Here is a 22,306-nt window from a genome sequence, read left to right on the forward strand (position 1 = left end):
CGTCGAACGTCTTAAAGTAGTTTCTAAATTTTGTGTTCCAAAAACAAACGTCACCCACCACATGACTTCCTTTTGACATCGTTTGTTTGCACTGTTGTTTCAATTGTTTGATTAGTTTTATTCAGACACGAATAGTTAAATCAAAATGTGACATGTTCGTGCATGCAACAACATGTTTATTGTAGACTTTATTTAAGTGGAGGCGTTAAAAAGTAAATGGCATTATTTCTTGCATTAAATATATATATAAAACAATGAATAAATGTTCAAATAATTGGAGTGTGATAAGTTTTTTTTCTATTTTTGAAAATTTAATAAAATAAATTAATTTACATTTTAAAAAGTGACGGGAAGAGAGGTAGGTCAGTGTCAATTAGAGCAACAGTTTATAATTTTATTTTTTATGCAAACATGATATTTAATGTTTGTAAATGTTTGTTTTATCAAAATTATTTTCATAAAATTTCAGATTTAAAGGAATGACTGACTATAATGTGAAGTTAATGGGTTTTGATAAATTATTAAAATATTTGCTTTAACCTGATTTTCATGGCATATTTTACTTCGTGATAAATTAAGTCATCAATGGATTTTAAATATGAAATATATTTGCTGCGTTGGTGTTCAGGGAAGAGACGAAGAAACTGTTGTAAATAGAAAAGAAAGTAATATTTCAAAAATAACTTTTGTAACTTTTTACTCATGTTAGTTGCAGTTTACCTCTAGTATGTTTTTGTCCTGTGTATCTCTTTCTTGTTTATCATAATTAAAGAATAAATAGAAATTTTCTATTAACAAACGATTGAGTAGCAATTTAGTTTCTTCACATTGCATGACACGAGTCCTTAAACGTTCTTTTTGGTGTTTCAATTCCAGTAAATTTTTGCCATAAAGACTACGTTGATGCAAAGGTTCACGACTCCAACGTCTAACACTATCAAGTATAGTTTGGATATTTTTTCGTGTTTCGTGTAGGCGTGAATGTAATGTTTGCGTTTTCTTATAAATATCATTGACAAGTTCAGCATCTGTGAAAATATTTTTTGGTAAAGGTAAAGAAAAAAAAAAAAAACGAAATTATGAAAATAAATCAAACTGTTCGTATATAGTCTAGCCTATAATCTAGTCTATAGTATAGTCTATAGTCTAGTCTATAGTCTAGTCTATAGTCTAGTCTATAGTCTAGTCTATAGTCTAGTCTATAGTCTAGTCTATAGTCTAGTCTATAGTCTAGTCTATAGTCTAGTCTATAGTCTAGTCTATAGTCTAGTCTATAGTCTAGTCTATAGTCTAGTCTATAGTCTAGTCTATAGTCTAGTCTATAGTCTAGTCTATAGTCTAGTCTATAGTCTAGTCTATAGTCTAGTCTATAGTCTAGTCTATAGTCTAGTCTATAGTCTAGTCTATAGTCTAGTCTATAGTCTAGTCTATAGTCTAGTCTATAGTCTAGTCTATAGTCTAGTCTATAGTCTAGTCTATAGTCTAGTCTATAGTCTAGTCTATAGTCTAGTCTATAGTCTAGTCTATAGTCTAGTCTATAGTCTAGTCTATAGTCTAGTCTATAGTCTAGTCTATAGTCTAGTCTATAGTCTAGTCTATAGTCTAGTCTATAGTCTAGTCTATAGTCTAGTCTATAGTCTAGTCTATAGTCTAGTCTATAGTCTAGTCTATAGTCTAGTCTATAGTCTAGTCTATAGTCTAGTCTATAGTCTAGTCTATAGTCTAGTCTATAGTCTAGTCTATAGTCTAGTCTATAGTCTAGTCTATAGTCTAGTCTATAGTCTAGTCTATAGTCTAGTCTATAGTCTAGTCTATAGTCTAGTCTATAGTCTAGTCTATAGTCTAGTCTATAGTCTAGTCTATAGTCTAGTCTATAGTCTAGTCTATAGTCTAGTCTATAGTCTAGTCTATAGTCTAGTCTATAGTCTAGTCTATAGTCTAGTCTATAGTCTAGTCTATAGTCTAGTCTATAGTCTAGTCTATAGTCTAGTCTATAGTCTAGTCTATAGTCTAGTCTATAGTCTAGTCTATAGTCTAGTCTATAGTCTAGTCTATAGTCTAGTCTATAGTCTAGTCTATAGTCTAGTCTATAGTCTAGTCTATAGTCTAGTCTATAGTCTAGTCTATAGTCTAGTCTATAGTCTAGTCTATAGTCTAGTCTATAGTCTAGTCTATAGTCTAGTCTATAGTCTAGTCTATAGTCTAGTCTATAGTCTAGTCTATAGTCTAGTCTATAGTCTAGTCTATAGTCTAGTCTATAGTCTAGTCTATAGTCTAGTCTATAGTCTAGTCTATAGTCTAGTCTATAGTCTATAGTCTAGTCTATAGTCTAGTCTATAGTCTAGTCTATAGTCTAGTCTATAGTCTAGTCTATAGTCTAGTCTATAGTCTAGTCTATAGTCTAGTCTATAGTCTAGTCTATAGTCTAGTCTATAGTCTAGTCTATAGTCTAGTCTATAGTCTAGTCTATAGTCTAGTCTATAGTCTAGTCTATAGTCTAGTCTATAGTCTAGTCTATAGTCTAGTCTATAGTCTAGTCTATAGTCTAGTCTATAGTCTAGTCTATAGTCTAGTCTATAGTCTAGTCTATAGTCTAGTCTATAGTCTAGTCTATAGTCTAGTCTATAGTCTAGTCTATAGTCTAGTCTCTATAGTCTAGTCTATAGTCTAGTCTATAGTCTAGTCTATAGTCTAGTCTATAGTCTAGTCTATAGTCTAGTCTATAGTCTAGTCTATAGTCTAGTCTATAGTCTAGTCTATAGTCTAGTCTATAGTCTAGTCTATAGTCTAGTCTATAGTCTAGTCTATAGTCTAGTCTATAGTCTAGTCTATAGTCTAGTCTATAGTCTAGTCTATAGTCTAGTCTATAGTCTAGTCTATAGTCTAGTCTATAGTCTAGTCTATAGTCTAGTCTATAGTCTAGTCTATAGTCTAGTCTATAGTCTAGTCTATAGTCTAGTCTATAGTCTAGTCTATAGTCTAGTCTATAGTCTAGTCTATAGTCTAGTCTATAGTCTAGTCTATAGTCTAGTCTAGTCTATAGTCTAGTCTATAGTCTAGTCTATAGTCTAGTCTATAGTCTAGTCTATAGTCTAGTCTATAGTCTAGTCTATAGTCTAGTCTATAGTCTAGTCTATAGTCTAGTCTATAGTCTAGTCTATAGTCTAGTCTATAGTCTAGTCTATAGTCTAGTCTATAGTCTAGTCTATAGTCTAGTCTATAGTCTAGTCTATAGTCTAGTCTATAGTCTAGTCTATAGTCTAGTCTATAGTCTAGTCTATAGTCTAGTCTATAGTCTAGTCTATAGTCTAGTCTATAGTCTAGTCTATAGTCTAGTCTATAGTCTAGTCTATAGTCTAGTCTATAGTCTAGTCTATAGTCTAGTCTATAGTCTAGTCTATAGTCTAGTCTATAGTCTAGTCTATAGTCTAGTCTATAGTCTAGTCTATAGTCTAGTCTATAGTCTAGTCTATAGTCTAGTCTATAGTCTAGTCTATAGTCTAGTCTATAGTCTAGTCTATAGTCTAGTCTATAGTCTAGTCTATAGTCTAGTCTATAGTCTAGTCTATAGTCTAGTCTATAGTCTAGTTCTATAGTCTAGTCTATAGTCCAGTCTATAGTCTAGTCTATAGTCTAGTCTATAGTCTAGTTTATAGTCTAGTATATAGTCTAGTATATAGTCTAGTCTATAGTCTTATCTATAATCTAGTCTACTGTTTTTGGGAAGATATCAACATATTATTTTCAAATCTACAGGGTACAGATTAACATGTATGACTCTGCTTACCAAAGTTCCGCCATGTCAATGTTTTGCTAGCGCATTCTACAAGTTCATCGATGACATCGACTACAGGCTGAATTAATTGCATTTCGTTGGATGTATTTAAGCCCTCCCTGATGCTGTTGTAGTATTCGGCGATTTTCATTAGTTTGATCTTACGTTGCCAAAACATATCGCGCTGTGCGTACAAATCTAAAAGTGTTAAAGGCAATTGATGAGGTTGTTGTTGCTGCTGTTGATGTTGTTGCTGAGTTGTTGACACAGTTGTTAATTGTGTTGTTAACTGGATATTGGATGATGTAGTTGTAACTGTAGTCTCGCCCTGTTGTTTTTGTCTCTTATGAATTTCTTGTAGAGCCAACAAATATTTCGTTTCTCTCAATAAGGTAAAAAGTTCTAAGGATAAATTGATTTTTAGGATTTTCACGTCACTAACAAATGATGATTTATTTAAAACATCATCCTCTGCCAAAGCACTACAGAATCTTTCATTTGCACTATTAGAATTGTATAAAAATCCAATAGTAGAATCCGTTTTGTCAGTTAAAGCAGTGTTGACATGATGACAATAAGCAGCAGAAGCATTAGTTGGAGAAGAATATGATTGTGCTTGGTTGTTGGCCAGCCAGGTGTTTTTGAGTTTTTTATTTCGCTTACTAACACTGTCGCTGCTCTTACATCTAATACTCATATCAGGATAACCTTCAGCTTCTGCTAGATTTTCAACAGAATTACTTGTACAGCTTTGTTGCTGTTGTTGGTGTTTTGTTATCATTGTCGACATCGTCATCATCATCACTTTTGAATCGAGTCCTTTGGCAATGCGTTTCTCAATTGTCTGCTGCCAATTGTTCCAAATTTTCAACTGCAAATTACTAAGTTTTGTTGTCAAAATATCGCGTCGAGCAGTCAACTTTTCATATTGTGAACTTAAAGGATTGTCAGCAGCAAGACTAAAAGGATATATGGGGTTGTTATGTAGTTGTATGTGTGAGTAATTGTCAGGATAACATGACATTGGTATTTGTTTGTGTATTAAAGTGTAGAGTAAAAAAGATGATGAAAATTACTTAACGCTATTTAGTAAGTCAACCAAAAATACATGAAGAAAATTTGTCTCAGTAACAAAAGATCTTTCTTGAAACATCAAAACCATTCTCTAGTGCTTCAATCGTAATAAAAATTTGAATTGAAATATTGCGGATTTTGGTAAAGTTTATTTGTATCTCGTTGATGTTTAGGGAAGAATGGTTTTGACATAATTCTTATTTAAAAATAAAATCAGTGTAAGTGCGAGAGTACACTGAAAGAAATTTAATATGAGGTTATTTAACAAAGTTAATTTGGAATAACATTTCTCAGTGTACAAATGCATTGTATCCTTTTATCTATAGTAGCGTAGTAGATTTTTATATATTTTATAAATCAAATATTTCAGCCATTTTCTCCAGTGTATTCTCAATAACTTATTCACGCATTAATTCATATTTTTTTTTTGTTGCTCTGTACCTGCATTAACTTAATTCTATTGTATTTTTCTGTTTATTTCCAATTAACATACACTTACTTACAGTGTAGTTATTAAAGCATTCAATTCATTGCCAGCAAAGACATCGCATCTTTTCATATAATTCTCCAACCACATCATGGCACCAGCTATAGTTGGAAAATTCATTTCCAATGGTATGGCTTCAACACCTTTATATTCAAATGCCAATAGCACTTCACTGACAATGGTTTCAATCAAAAGCAATTCTTCCTTCAATACGCTAAAGATGTGCGGTAAAATTACCATTAATTCGGTTTGAATGGTTTGTCGTTGCACGATATTGGCAAACATTGTTGTAAGCTAAATAAAAAAAAAACGGAATTTTCTTTCGCACAACCATTCAACCAGGCATTCATGTCAACCATTATTACCACAAAAAGTACCAACACACACATACATATGTACGTAAAAGGGAGAAAAAAAAGTAATTGAAAAGAAATAAAAAAATGGAGAACTGATTGAAAATTTCGGTTGAAAGTTGGTAAAAGGTTAAAAGACATTGAAGAGTTTAAAGAATGTAAAGGTAGATAGTGACAAAAGGATAATGGTAAAGGTGGTTGGTCAGCAGATGGGGAAGTTTACAGGTTTGGATTTACTGCGAGCTTAAGATCTAGTTCAGTTTTAATTCAAGTTTAGTCTATAGGCTACTCTATAGACTACCTATTGTCGAGTCTATTGTCTAATCTATAATCTAATCAATAGTCGAATCTATAGTCTAGTCTATATTCTGGTTTATAGTCTAGTTTATATTCTTGTCTATATTATAATCTATAGTTATATAGCTTAGTCTAGTATATTCCATAGTTCAGTCTATAGTCTAGTCTGTAGTGTAGTCTATAGTCTAGTCTATAGTCTAGTCTATAGTCTAGTCTATAGTCTAGTCTATAGTCTAGTCTATAGTCTAGTCTATAGTCTAGTCTATAGTCTAGTCTATAGTCTAGTCTATAGTCTAGTCTATAGTCTAGTCTATAGTCTAGTCTATAGTCTAGTCTATAGTCTAGTCTATAGTCTAGTCTATAGTCTAGTCTATAGTCTAGTCTATAGTCTAGTCTATAGTCTAGTCTATAGTCTAGTCTATAGTCTAGTCTATAGTCTAGTCTATAGTCCAGTCTATAGTCTAGTCTATAATCTAGTCTATATCATAGTCTATAACTATAGCTTAAGATCTAGTTCAGTTTTAATTCAAGTTTAGTCTATAGTCTCGTTAATAGGCTACTCTATAGACTACCTATTGTCGAGTCTATTGTCTAATCTATAATCTAATCTATAGTCGAATCTATAGTCTAGTCTATATTCTGGTTTATAGTCTAGTTTATATTCTTGTCTATATTCTAATCTATAGTTTAGTCTATTGTCTATAGCTTAGTCTGTAGTCTAGTATATTCCATAGTTCAGTCTATAGTCTAGTCTGTAGTGTAGTCTATAGTCTAGTCTATAATCTAGTTTATATCCTAGTCTATAGTCTAGTCTATTATAGTACATAGTCTGGTCTAGTCTATAGTCTAGTCTAGTCTGTAGTCTAGTCTGTAGTCTAGGCTGTAGTTTAGTTTAGTCTAGTCTGTAGTCAAGTCTAGTCTGTAGTCTAGTCTAGTCTATAGTCTAGTCTGTAGTCTAGTCTATAGCCAAGTCTATAGTCTAGTCTATATTCCAGTCTGTAGTTTAGTCTGTAGTCTAGTCTATAGTCCAGTAATTTTGTCTATAGTCTAGTCTATAGTCTAGTTTTTAGGATAGTTTATAGTCTAGTCTATTATCTAATCTAGCCAAATTCAGCCTATAGTATAGTAAGAGATTGTAAATAATTAATATCTTTCCAAACCGACTATCTCACCTTTGTTAGTTGCTCCCAGTTGTGACAATCATTGTAGGCTTGTTGCAATATGGTGGCTAATTTTTTTTCTAATACATGCATACGTTGAAAAAATAAAATCTGTTCTCTTTTAAAAGTTTGTCTCTTAATGTGGTTGTAAGTAAAGTTCGTAGCTGTAACCGATGCCGGTTGACCTAAATCAATTTCCAATTTAGTCCAGTCCTCAAACAGTAGTTTGAATTCGCCGTGAATCTGAAAAGGTTGCAAAGGAAAACAACAAAAACAATAAAATTATAATTAACCTAATAAAACATTTGCTTCTTTTATCATATTACCTGACGTATTCTATCGGTTAACATTTTACCACGACCGCCACCAATTTCCAATTTCTCTAAACTTTGAAAAGTAACAGCAGCTTCAAATATTCTTTGTAATTCCAAGAGTTGTTCTAGAAAGCCATTTAAAGCTAAACCAAATACATCTTCATTAGAAAAACGCCACAATTGCTGTAGCTCCATCGATGATGAAGAAAACGACAAAGAATTAGCTGAAGCCAGACTTGAAGCCAAAGGAGGCAAAGCTGGTAATATGGTTTGGTTACTGGTATATTTTGTTTTATACTCCAAAAGTTTGGATCTAGTGAATATAAGTATTAAAATACTATTTAAGTTTTATAATAACAAAAAAACCAACACACTTAAACATTTCCAAAATTTCAATGGTTCTGCTAATCTTCAGAAGACCCTCATCGGCTTCAGTATGAAAGAGTGTTGAAACCTCCAAATCCTCACCTGCTCTACGTACCATTAAATTACAAATGCAACGTAACAACACCGTCATACGTTGCGTGGTACGATAATGACGAGCATTAGACCAAATCAGGTGGATAACATGCACTAATGGAGCAATCAGTTCCTGCGCGTTACAAAAATTTACGGCATTAAATGTGGCCATTTGACGCAATAATGGCTGCAGCCATAAAGTAATGTCCTTGGATTCTTGCCAAGCGAAAATAAGTCGTTTGAAAATCTTCATAAATGGTGGATAGTATGCAGAATCTATGGATTCTAATATAAATGCTAGGGATTTGTGGGAGCTTTCTCTTAATTGATCGTATATGTTTTGTAAATTTTGCTGACGATTTAACCAGAAATTTATTTCTTGCTGTGGCGTTGTGACTGTTACAATAGAAGATTTCATTGATCTTGTTGCTGCCGGTGTATTGGAACTGTGAACACAATCTGATTTCTCTTGTAGAATTTCATGTATTTGTGTTGTCCAATTGATAAACATTTCTTCCAATAGTGAGCGAAATTTTGGCTCTATGGAGGACTCAAGGTTTCTATAAATAATTTTTAAGGAAAATTTTTATAAAAATAATTGAACTGAACTATAAATTTAATAAAAATTAATAAATAAAATATAATAATAAACATAATTAAAATAATAATCTCTCAAGACGACTACAGTACAATTGAATAGTTTCTACATAAAAAAAAACGTGAGCGAAAATACAAATTTTCTTAAACTAAAATTATTTGTCCTTCAAATATTAATTAGCTAAAAACAACCATAAATAAAAAATAAAAAGCAAACACAAGGCCGAATTAAGCCTTAAATAAACCATTTGAAAATGTCAACTAATTGAAAGAAACTCAAATTTTTAATTAATAATTAACACTATGACAACCGAACAAATTTAAATAACTAATACTAAGTAACCCATTTAATATCCAGTAGTATATTCCTTCATCCTTAAAATAAAAACATTTTCCATAATAAATTCCTGAAAATATTTCCTCTACCATTAGTGTTAATAAGGTTAATAATTTGTTTGAATATTTGAAAATATTAAGCCACTCAATTGTTTGTAGAAATTGCGTATAAAAGTTGTTGCAAAACTATAAATAACAAACTTTTTCTTTGTGAGAATAAACATTTTTTTCAGTCAACAATTTTCGTCTTCTAGTTTAGTATGAAATATTTGCTTATTTATTTAGTATTGCACAAAATATTGTACTATACTGTTATGTTGTAAATAATATAAACGCTCATTAGAACGTCCTTAAAGTTTTGATTCGCTAGCTCACACACACATACATACACATAAAGTTTTTGTTGTTTTAAAGTTTTTTGTTGACGTTAACAATTTTGTTGTTTGCAACAGCTAATTAACGCACTAGTAGCAGTCAAAACATAAAGTACTTAGTAGACGTTGCAAGTAGTTTGTTGCATTACTTACTGTTTCTATATTAGTTACAGCATAATGAGCTGCAAAAATAAACTAAATTAGAGATTTTTGCAAAAGCAAAGTTGGTCAAATGTAAATTGCTAGTGTTTATTTAGAAAACCTTAATATTTAATTATTATTTTAATAAGGTAAAATGTATTAAATTTATTCGTGAAATTTAATATACATTCGTATATTACATACATATGGGCAATTTCGTGTCAAGTGATCAATCTTTTAAAATAGTAGTCTTGCGATTTGGAAGAAATTTGCACCACGGTTAGTCGTATATTTTTTTATTCAAAAACTTTTCAAGTAAAAATGGTCCGCGTATTATAGTATTAATTATGGTACAGTTATTTTAAGAGTTAGGTCACTTGACACGAAATTTCCCACATAAAGGTATAATTTTATTTTGAACAATTTATTAAACTTGACTTTGTTACTAATGCTTCTATAAAGCATAATCTTGAGAGTTGCCTAAATATTTTACATTAAATTATTAATTATTATTAACAATTTAATGTTTTACATAATGGTTTCGGTACTATGTCAGTTAAATTCTAGCTCAGTTCTAGTTCACTTATAGTTCTAGATAGTTCTAGTTCTAGATCTAGATTTGTTCTAGTTCAATTCTAGTTCAGTTCTAGTTCAGTTCTAGTTCAGTTCTAGTTCAGTTCTAGTTCAGTTCTAGTTCAGTTCTAGTTCAGTTCTAGTTCAGTTCTAGTTCAGTTCTAGTTCAGTTCTAGTTCAGTTCTAGTTCAGTTCTAGTTCAGTTCTAGTTCAGTTCTAGTTCAGTTCTAGTTCAGTTCTAGTTCAGTTCTAGTTCAGTTCTAGTTCAGTTCTAGTTCAGTTCTAGTTCAGTTCTTGGTCAAGAAGAGTTTTACTTTATCCCTATTTTTTTATTTTTTAAAATTAAAATTAGTGCAGATTTAAATGGAATGCTTTTGTACTTTTTCCACTTCTTATAGTAAAATAAAAAAATTTACTTTTACTTCCACTATATAAATGGAGTTTTAATTCTATGTAACGAGTTACTGTGTTATTTTTATTTTCAATCCATTGCTTTGAAGATCTCTCCAATGTTTCTTCACTATAACGACAAAGTTTTTTCTTAACGATTGAAAAGCAATTGAATACTCTAGAACATTGCCATTTAATAAAAAAACAAGAAAATACGAAATCAGCACTTGTCCGCCTAAATTTACGCTCTTTTAACAATTGTAACTTTTATTACAGATCCTTTTATTATGGTTACATTTTGCGAGTTGAAATTCTTAATAACTAATGAATAACGAAAGACAAAAGAACAAAAAAAATATATATATATATATATTTATTCTGCCAAAAACTATTTACAACAAATGAACACTCCATTGATTGACCCCATTTGAGCCACATTTTACAGTTTGTTTTTTTTATGGTTTTATTCCTAATTTTCTCTTCCTTGTTTTAAAACATTTATTTGATTTCTTTTTTAAACATTTCCAAATATTTAAGAAAGTAAAAGAAAAAAAAATTATGTTAAATATTTTCACAAGTTTATTCATTTTATTTGAAAAACTCTTTGTAAAATGTTACGTTAAAGAATTGAAGATGTTTAAGTATATAGAGATACTTTTGCAATTATACTTGTAAAGAATAGAGTGTTGGAGTGGCTACAAATATAATGGAATACTTAAATACTGCTTATTTTATATATGTACATACATATACATAGAAAATACTTGTGTATATAAAATGTAAAAGACGTTTTTACAAGTTATTCAAAATAGTCTTAAAACTATAAATTCTTGGCCAATTTGTACGCATTTACATTGTTCTTGTGTATTGGTAAATGGGTTAATGTGGGTGTTAATCAATAACCTGCAATGCATGGAACCAATTTCATGTGAATAATGTAGTTTCTATACATTTTTATGACAAATAATTAAAAACATATTTTTTATCCTTACACTAATTATGAATTTGTTATTTATTTAAGTGGCGTGTCATTCATTGAGCTGCTGATATAGCTAGCGAATGGTGGTTGATTAGTGGCGGTTGCCCGATATCTTTAACTATAGCCTGGGTAAAATGGTACTAAAAATATTATGTCTTTATCATACCCTGACCCATGCAGCAGTAAGACCGCTGGGTTTGTATTTTAAAGTATAAGTTTGCTTTGGGTGCTCCATTTCTTGCACGTTCTTGTTAACCATAAACACTTTTGTGTTCATTCGTTTAGTTTTAGTTCATATTGGAGTACGAGTACAATATTTAAATACGTTTTCAAGGATTTATGTAATTTTTCTCCTTCTATTGAAATATATGTATGGATATGTACTTAGTCAAGTATTATCGAAATGCCTAGAAATTTATTGGCTCTTTCGAGTTAAATTTAACCCTAAAATGTGTTTTTAAAAATATTTAAAATATATGAAAAAATAAAATAAAAGATGTAATTTAATCTAAATTTTTCTTTAAAAAAGAAATGTTTATAAAATGAAAATTTAAGGAAAATTTTCTGTAGAAAAAATTTTAATAAAAATATTTGTAAGAAAGAAATTTTAACGTAATTTGAAATTTTCTATTTTTTTAGAAGATCTTTTTCTAACTTTAAAGGTTAACAACACGTTTTTAACAAAAGTTTTCATAGAAATCTTTCGAGTTGTTTTGTTTTCTGAAAAATACTTTAATGTTTTTTTCTTTTAGTAAAAATATATCACCAAGTTAAACATGTATATCACCTTTTGTCTTTAAGTCAAAAAATCGAAAAAAAAAGAAAATATAATTGTTTAACCAACTGGCAGTTGTTTTTGAAAGAGGCAACAATACCTACACATCTCCAGCTCTCTAGAAAAAGTACTTACCCTTGTTTGATGTGACTTGCAACTTGTTCAATGACTGTTGGCGAAACTAATAACAATAAAATTGTTATATTGTTGGTTTTGCCTTTAATCTGTAATAATCAAAAAAAAAAAGAAAAAAATTGAACAAAATTAAAGAAAACACAAGATGTATAGTAGTAGAGGATAAACCGAAAAATAATAAGAAACCAATAGATAAGCACTTGTTGTAATAAGTAATAAAGACTAGACAGACAATGGTTTTTAGATGAGCAACATGACCAAGAAACTTAGTACACCTAACGACAACCTACAATGTAACTGGGCTAAATTACACCTATACTTGAGGAAAATTTTATTATTTAAAGTACATACACAGAGGGAAAAGGAAATTTACACGCTTGAGTCCAAATTAACACCAAAGTGTTTATGATTTTTCAATAACATCCGTTGTTAAAGTATATGCAAACGTACGACTATTGACAAACAATCCGGTGTCAATAGTGAGCTTACCACGTTTATTAACATTTAGTCAACGGATGTGTATAAAGTTTAGATGTTGGCAATGAGTATTGTTGTACGTTTGTATATACTTTGACAACGGATGTTATTGAAAAATTAGAAACTCTATGGTATCACTTTGTTAAAAGGCGTGTATATTTATTTTTCCCTCTGTTTAATATACAAGATTTTTCCAAATTAGTTCGTGTATCGTGTTTTTGTTATATAAACTTTTATTATTTTTCTTTCAGTGTATTTCAATTTTTTGTTTGTTATTATAACCTTTATCCTAACAATAATAATGAGTTTCTGTTCTTGTTGTTTGGAAAATACTCTTAAGTTTCTATATTGTTATTAAATTCAATAAATTTTGTAATAAAAATACAAAACGTACAAGAAATTATTGTTGTGAAAATATTTGCCCATATTGCAAAAATAATAATAATGTTAATCTTTTAAAATGTAAATTTACACCTTTTTTTCTATTGGCTAAATATGAATGTAAATATATCCTAGGATTATTATAAAATATTATAAGAAGCTAAATAAAATAGAGCAGAGCAATTTGAAAGAAGACGTGCAAGTACTTACTAAAGATAAAAATATTTAAATTAGAGAAATTTATATTTTGTTTTTAAAAATTGTACAAAATTAAAATTTGGTTATATCACCTGTAATAGGAAATTTAGCAAAAGGGAGAAAATTTTAGAAGGAAATTTGAGTAAATATGAACAATCGAAATTTTTTCTATTAAAAGAAAATTTTTTGAAATTTATCCAAAAGAGATGAACATTTATATATTTCTATAAAAAGAAAATTTTCTCGAAAACTTTCTATAATAGAAAATAATTTATCAAACATTTTCTATAAAAAGAAATTTATAGAAAATTCTCTAAAAAAATGTATCAAAAACTTTTTATAATAGAAGAGAATTTATCGAAAATTTTGTATGAAATGAAAATTTATTGAAAGCTTTCCAAAAGAAAAATAAGAGAATTTATGGAAAATTTTATATAAAAAGAAAAGTTTATAAACATTTTTTTTATAAATTTCTAATAATTTATCGAAAATTTTCAATAACAAAAAAAATTTACAAAATTTTTAAATGAAAAGAGAATTTATCGAAAATTCTCTAAAAAAAAAATATAGAAAAATTTTTATAATAGAAGAGAATTTATCGAAAATTTTGTATGAAAAGATAATTTATTAAAAGTTTTCCAAAAATAAGGGAATTTATCGAAAAATTTATATAAAAAGAAAAATTTATCAAAAATTTTTTAAAAATTTATTGAAAATTTTCTATAACAGAAAAAAATTTATCGAAATTTTTTTTGAAAGGAAATTTTATTGAAAACATTCCAAAAGAGAATATAATTTATCAAGCATTTTCTATAAAAAGAAAAATTTATCAAAAATTTTTTATAACAGAAGATAATTTATAGAAAATTTTTTTACAAATGAAGATTTATTGAAAACTGTACAAAGAAAAGAGAATTTATCAAAAATTAAAAAAAAAAAATTGTCGAAAATTTCCTATAAGAGAATGAAAATTTATAGTAAATTTTCTATAAAAGAAGAACATTATTAAAAATTTTTTCATTAAAGAACAAAATTCATTGAAAATTTTCTATAAAGAGAAAATTTCTCAAAAATTTTCTCTAAGAAAAATTTTATCATAAATTATTTATTTGTCGAAAATTTTTTATAAAAAAGAACAATTGATCAAATATTTTCTACAAAAGAGCATAAAGATTAAAAAACAAAGATATCGAAAATCTGCCAAAAAAGAGGAAATTTTATTGAAAGTTTTCTATAAAAGTGCAAAATTTATAGTGAAATTAAAATAAAATTTTAAAATTTTTTGAAAATATTTTATAAAGAAAAAGTTCTCGAAAATTTTCTATAAGAGAAAGAAAAAAAATTAATAAAAAAAGTATAATTTATGTTTATATTAAAGGGCAAAATTTATGAAGAATTTTTATAAAAAAGCAAAATTTAACCAAACTTGTCTATAGAAGAGGAAGGTTTATCGAAATTTTCCTTTAAAAGAAAAAATTTACTCAAATTTTCTATAAATCAGCAAAGAGAAAATTTATCAAAAATTGTTTATAAAGAGAAAATATTTAAAAAAATAAAAAGTTGAAAATTTTTTGGAAAGTTTTCTATAATGAAAAAAATTATGAAAAAAATTCTAAATAAATTTTTGTGAAAAAATATATTAAATTTCCCAAAAAAAAATAGGAAAATATGAGAGTGAACACACTTACCTCCGTTAATGTATTTCTTACATCTTTCATGCGTGTATTTAAATCTTTACCCACAACTTCGGGCCATAATTTGCGATTTTGTGAGTTCTGCAACAACGGTTGCAATATCTCATCAAACAATACTGATAAAGTTTCAATTTTACTGTGTATGGGAAAATCACCAAAAATTACTTCATGGCGATAGTTGTCTCTTGTTAAGGCTACAGCAGCATGCAATTGACGTTTTACGAAATACACACATTTACCACGCGGCACACCATCCAATGTTGAAAAACTGCTCGAGGGTGGTGGTAGAGGTGTGAGTAAAGCAGCCGTGGCAGCTGTCATAGCTGCTGTGGCAGCTACAGTGGCAATTGCAGGAGCAATTATCGATGATGTTGGCGCAGATGGTAATGATACTTCAATATTCTTTTTATAATTTCCTGCCAGCTCTTCGCTGGATGTAGCATTGACTGATATCGATGAGAGTGCTGTTGTTGTGGTAGTGGGAACTACTGCTGTTGCTGATGTTGTTGTTATAGTTTTAGGCATTAGTGTGGCGTAATTATGATGATACAAATCGTTTATTGAATTTTTTGGTATTAAATGACCAGCCGGATTGAGTGTCATAACAAGTAGACGTCGTTGTGGGTTGTTAAGCCAATCCAACAAAATGAGCTGGAAAATTAAATTGAACAAACAAGAGGAAGGGAATCAATATAAAAAAACTAAACTAGGATAATGTAAAAAATTTTACAAACGTATTATTTTATATCCTTCAATATCATAAACAGTAACATTACAATCATTAAGCATGTTTTTTCATTGCTTAAAATTGTTTACTTTTTGCGAAGTTTTCTTCTATTTGTCATTAGTTACGTTTTTTTTTTGTTATCACAAATCGCAGCAAATTAATTGAACTAACAGGATTCAAAAACAAGAACCTTTTTTTGAAATTTATTGTTAACTGTTTTGTCCCCTATAATGCTGTAAAAGGTTAATGTGCTACTGTTCTTTTTGCTTTAATCCCTTATTTACTATATGTGGTGTTGTTATCGAAGTTATAACAAACTGTCATTAACCATAAATTTCGAAGGAAAAACGATGCTTTTTACTTGGATAATAATATGATATTTTATGGAGAGTTTATTTAATATGTTTAACAAGCTTTTGACTATTTTATAAAATATGAAAGAATTAGCTTTTTATATAAAATTAATTTTATTCTACAATAGGTATAACAATAAAGAATCCTAAAATTATCTATTTGAAGACTATTCGATACAGGGAAAATTTTCTTTAGGAGAAAATATTATTTATACTTGTTTTACTTAAATTTTTTGATAAATTTTCTTTTCTATATATTTTTTTATTTAATTTCATATTTTCGATAAAATTTAGTTTAAAAAGATTATTTTTAATATTTTTTTTTTCTATAGAAAAATTTCAAATAATTTTTTTTCTGTTGTAAATTTTCTATAAGTATACCCTATACCACTATAGTTGGAAGGGTATTATGCGTTTGTGCTGATGTTTTTAACGCATTAAAATATTAGTACTATACCCACCTTAAAGTATACTGATCAACTCAGAATCACATTCTGAGTCGATTTAACGATGTCCGTCCGTCCGTTCGATCGTCCGTGTGTCCATGTAAACGTTGTTTTTAAAGTACAGCAATTTTTAAGATAATTTGATGAAATTTGGAATACACTTTTGTTTTGACCTGAGGGCAAAGCCTATTGGAAATTCTTAAAATCGGTTCATTATTTCACCTAGCCCCCCATACAACTGAACTCCCCCAAAAAGGCCTTTGTGCCCATAATTATATAAAATATAAATGTATCTCGATGAAAGTTCGCATAACTAAGTTTTATACAAGCCTTGTCAAATTTCGAAATGATCGGACTTCATTTGACTCTAGCCCCCATACAAAGCCCACTTCAGAAAGTGACTTGAATATCTGCAATTCATTTATTAACATTGTTATTGCAATTAAATTTAGCACAAACAAATATTATATATATTATATAAATATCATATAAATACAAATCTATTCAGCCCATTTTATTGGGATCGGTTCACATTTGCTCCTATCCCCTATATAAAGCCCCTTTTATAAAAAAAGTTTTTCAATAAATTTTTATCAATAAATTTCTTAAATAAATCGGAATCAAGGTAATTTTCAATATAAATACTATATTATTAAAAATAAACCACATTATATATTCATAACTGGTGTAGGGTATTATATAGTCGGCCAAGTCCGACATTACTTGTTTTTTATGAATAAGTTTTAATAAAGTTAACTTTTAATAGAAAAATAGTCTGTAGACCTGTTAATGAACCAAAACTGGCAAAAAGTTTAATTTTATAAATTTTTCTATATTCAAAATTTTAAGAAATAAAAAAGTACCATTTGAATTTCGAAAAAGAGCCAAAAAGTACATTTTTGATGATTTTAATTCAAACAATATTTTAAATGATTCAAAAAGTACCCTTTGAAAAACGAAAACGAACCAAAAATACTTTTCTCAAGGCTCAAAATGTTTGATTTTTTTTTATATTTCTAGGATCGATCTTTTAACAAAAAGTCCCCTCTTATATGTATATTTTGAGAAAATTTAAAAAAATGCCACTTAAGGAACAAAAAAGTACTAAAAATTAGTACTTGGTACCCGAGTTTAAAAAAAAAACGCTATTATCATATTAAATTTTAAAATGTTTTTATTTATATGTTCATTACAATTACAAATTATATTCTAAAATTTATTTTTTTATTTTTTTTTTGTCTTTTCTCCCCCCTGCTTAATTTTACACACATAATTTGTCTGTCTGATGAATTTTTCAGAGGTTGTCTCAGATTTTTGGACTTATTGTACTGATTTTATTTAATGATCTTTTTAAAAACATGTCTAAGAGAATAATTGAATATTAGGATCACGCAGATTTCTAGGCTTTATAGACTTTGTTTTTTATAAGGACTTTCATGGAGGTGATGACCGGTAGTTTCAATTATATTGAGTATTTCCTATTGTGACTATTTAAATCTATAAATATGCTGTAAATTCTAAAGGAATATGTATTTTATTGTTATTGTTATTAAATATGTATTAAACAATTGTGTGAATGTTTAAAATGTGAGTGTGTCTTTGTTTTGTTTATTATTTATTATCCTTTATAGTTATTGCCTACACCACTTTAGTAGTATTTTAAATTTGTACTGGTGTTTGTAATGCACAAAAATATTATTTCAATAACCACCTTAAAGTACACCAGTTGGCTTAGAATAGTTTTCTAAGTCGTTTAAACCATGTCCGTCTGTCTGGCTTCATTTAAAGCTTGTGAGCAAGGTACAGTTTTCAATTTTCGAGATAATTCTGTGGCACATATGTTTTTTTTTGGCACAAGGGCAAAACCAATTGAAAATGATTAAAATTGGTATATTATTTCATCTACCCCCCATACAATAAAAACACCCGAAAAGGTCTTTTGGGTATCATATAGTCGGCCATGCCCGATTATACTTTATTTGTTTTTTATATGAATTTATGTAATAATTTAAATATTTATAATGGTCATTGCCATTTTATGTATTTTAGTTGCTATAGTTCAGTTGAGTTCGGTTTTGGAATATTTTTTTCTTGACAATACGAACATAAACTACAACTAGTTTATTCGTAAATATTTTTTGTTTAATCCAAATGCATACATATGCACGTTTAAATTGAATAGGTATTTATTTAATAAAAACAATTAAAATTTATTTTTGTAAAGAATGTTTTAACTATAAAGAAGGCAGCGAGTTTAATAGTTATATGTATTTTTATATTGGTTTTTAGATTCTTTGAAATATTGGTCGCAATTCCACACAAGCATATTTTGTATTTTTTTACGATTTTAAGACGAATGTTGAGTGCTTAACGTGAACACCTGCCTTGATGGTCTTATTTCACGGTGGTCTTTTTCATCCACTGGGTAGACTTGACTTCATTGAAACCTTCAATGAAGAACTCAGATGGCAATTTTTGTACATAGATGAGCCGGTCCATATACAAGCACTTTGCTGCAGTAGCCCCGTTGCGGAATGACAGGCAGCATAGGCTTAAGCATAATGCACACCCGAAAAGGAAAAAGCAATCACTGGTCTAAAGTCAATAGAAGGGGAGACAAACCCCAAAATCAGGTGAAATCAATCTTCGGATATACCGGAAGATTACCAACCTTAGCCATGAAAGATTGCATTATCGAAGAACTTCCCCGAAGCGTAAAAATACATACTATATCAGTACTAATCTCCAATGTACGCAGACTTTCTGATATTTCACCAATTTTCGCATCAGTTCCATTTCCATTCATGAAGATTACTCTACGAGATGGCAGGCAACCATTGAATACTAAACTGACAATTCCGCAGCATATACCGGTGTCCCACTATGCGACCGGTATAAAATACCGATCGGGTTCAGGAATCCAGCAAAACCCATTGGGTATATGATATATCAGTCCTTAAACCAACATTCTCTCCCAGCGATTTTCGGCATTATTGCAATCCGAAGAAACTTCAGCCAACTGGCCAGACAGGACAAGTCCTGGCCACCCGTAGTACCAGATTATCTTGTGCTCTGGTTAAAACACATGCCAAATCATTACAAGGCCAAGCCGAGGATACATTTGACATCACTAGTGTATAGTCCCGGCTGACTAGAGGTAATGGTAATACCTCTATTCCCCAGGATTGCAATAATACCAAGGTGGAGATTTCACCAAGTTAACATGCTCCCTGCGGGAATAATTTTAAGACGAAATAGTTGCGTCCGTATGTCTATATTATATCTGTTAAATGTACAGTTAAACATGTTAAACAAAATGGCCACAAATAAAATAGTATCACTTAAACTATTTTCAACACTATAAATACCAGCATGGTTAACTACTGTGCAAAACAATTATGAATTTGGTAAATAATTTAAAACAATGACCTAGCAATGACACTACAGCAACAAGATAAAAACAACAATAATAAATTGTTGACGAAAGATACAAAAAAAAAATAGTTGCAATAATAAATTATTTTATACAATAGAGTATTAAAATGTTGTTCATATTGTTGTTGTTCGTAACACAACATGTGTATTCTTTCCATTTGTGTGAGAATAGTATTTTTTATTATTGTTGTAAGTTTTACCTGATACTCCTGGGTGGCCATCATTTTATGCCATTTATCATGCTTAAGTCGTAAACTGGTTAATGTATAACTTGTTATAAACTCTAATCTGGCATCATTTGACAACGGCAGACAAGCAGCAGCTCCATAAAGGACACTGTCATTGTTACTGCTGATGCTGCTGCTTCGGGTGCAAATGTTAGTTGAGTTGTTATTTTCAGGGATGCTGCTACTGGTGCCAGTCATGCTTCTTAGTTGATTATGAAAAGTTTGCTGTTGCTGTTGTATTGCATTTTCAGTAGAAATTTCAGTTGCAGACATTTCATTCATTACCACGAAATTTTCAAATTTATTAAAATCTTCTTAAGATTGTGGCAAATTTTAGAATTTTTTTATCGTTGCAAACTTCAATTAAACTGAGTGCTAACCGTGTTACTCGGTTGCAATAAACGTTACGTCTTTGTTGAAGAAAACCTTTAGCACAAATGAATGTTTTGGTTTTAACTGCTGATGAATGACCCGGGCGTTGTGTAAACAATAAAAGTGCCCATTATAGTTAAAAGTAATAGCAATTGAAATACAGGAAAAGTCTAGCTTTGATAGTGTGAGTAAGACCATACCATTTACATTCAATAATATCGATCAAACTTCAAACTTTCTAATTCAAATTAAAAAAAAATTTGTACACATTGAAAATGTTGCATTTTCTTCACTACATTCGCACATATTCGTCTTTAGCCAAGAAAGGCCTTTAAATAACGAGGTTAATGTTGGCTAGGAATTCCATAATGAAGTTTTAATTTCTGTTGTACACATACATATGTTTGTATGTGTATTTATAGCAAGTACCTACTCTCTGTCTTTCTCCATATAAGTTCTAAACTAGTTAGTGGCCTTGATTGTAGGCTTCTTTGATTTTGCAGCTTGTTTTCAGTTTTGTTTAATTAGAATCATGTTCAATTGCACTATCATCATCGTCGTCATCATCTTTCCCACCACCACCACTTGCATGGTATTAAACCGGTAATTTCCGTTTTGTTTTTAAACGAAACGGATGTGTTTTTGTGCATATGTATGAGTGTACGCGTTTGATGAAGTTTTTAGATTGTTTTGTTATATTTAGATTTGTACGTGAGGTAACGGGAATTGGCAGCTGGTGGCATTAACATTTGTTACGAAAATTAAAATTCCTTATGTAATGGCAGTGTTTTCCGCTTTTCACTTTTTTATATATTTATATTGATAAGAGGAAATTATATTTAAACAAATGAAATATAAATTTAATTTAAGGAAAGATTTAGGAACGAAAAAAAAAATTGAAAAAAGCAATGAGAAGTTATGAGAAACCAAGTTGGATATTAACTAACTAACTAACTAACTAACTAACTAACTAACTAACTAACTAACTAACTGACTAACTAACTAACTAACTAACTAACTAACTAACTAACTAACTAACTAACTAACTAACTAACTAACTAACTAACTAACGAACTAACTAACTAACTAACTAGCTGGCTGGCTGGCTGGCTAGCTAACTAACTAACTAACTAACTAACTAACTAACTAACTAACTAACTAACTGACTAACTAACTAACTAACTAACTAACTAACTAACTAACTAACTAACTAACGAACTAACTAACTAACTAACTAACTAACTAGCTGGCTGGCTGGCTGGCTAGCTAACTAACTAACTAACTAACTAACTAACTAACTAACTAACTAACTAACTAACTAACTAACTAACTAACTAACTAACTAACTAACTAACTAACTAATTAATTAACTAACTAATTAACTAATTAACTAGTTTCTTAGCTAGCTAGCTAACTAACTAACTAACTAGCTAACAAACTAACAAACCAAAAAACTAACAAACTAACAAACTAACAAACTAACTAACTAACTAACTAACTAACTAACTAACTAACTAACTAACTAACTAACTAACTAACAAACTAACTAACTAACTAACTAACTAACTAACTAACTAACTAACTATCTAACTAACTAACTAACTAACTAACAAACTAACTAACTAACTAACTAACTAACTAACTAACTAACTAACTAATTAACTAACTAACTAACTAACTAATTAACTAACTAACTGTTTGTTATAGCAGTAAGTGTCCACGGAGCCACTTTAGTGTCAATACGATTATTTTGGATAAAAAGTGGGCGGACTGGCAT

General features: G+C 29.4%; 1 protein-coding gene across 1 annotated transcript; it reads right to left on the reverse strand.

Moving 5' to 3' along the window:
- Positions 1–489: 489 nt before the first annotated feature.
- On the reverse strand, positions 490–20,430 carry LOC124419659 (dynein beta chain, ciliary-like). The gene is made up of 10 exons (XM_046949927.1): positions 20,131–20,430; positions 14,964–15,620; positions 12,220–12,308; positions 7,835–8,479; positions 7,473–7,773; positions 7,159–7,389; positions 5,353–5,630; positions 3,788–4,734; positions 721–1,028; positions 490–644 (listed from the first exon to the last, which is right to left on the reverse strand). Exons 1-10 carry the CDS (start codon positions 20,428–20,430, stop codon positions 522–524), a joined length of 3,879 nt encoding a protein of 1,292 aa, XP_046805883.1. The 3' UTR covers positions 490–521.
- Positions 20,431–22,306: the final 1,876 nt, after the last annotated feature.

This window comes from Lucilia cuprina, chromosome 4 (assembly GCF_022045245.1).
Source record: "Lucilia cuprina isolate Lc7/37 chromosome 4, ASM2204524v1, whole genome shotgun sequence".
Lineage (NCBI taxonomy): Eukaryota > Metazoa > Arthropoda > Insecta > Diptera > Calliphoridae > Lucilia > Lucilia cuprina.

What these genes read in the sequence shown, in the direction of transcription:
- LOC124419659 (XM_046949927.1), bottom strand. Translation starts at nt 20,430, where the DNA reads ATGTCTGCAACTGAAATTTCTACTGAAAATGCAATACAACAGCAACAG. An exon ending in AATGCTTTAATAACTACACT is followed by an intron (nt 4,735 to 5,352) that starts GTAAGTAAGTGT and finishes ATATCCTTTTAG; the next exon opens with TCTTGCTGCTGACAATCCTT. An exon ending in AGGACAAAAACATACTAGAG is followed by an intron (nt 645 to 720) that starts GTAAACTGCAAC and finishes TATTTACAACAG; the next exon opens with TTTCTTCGTCTCTTCCCTGA.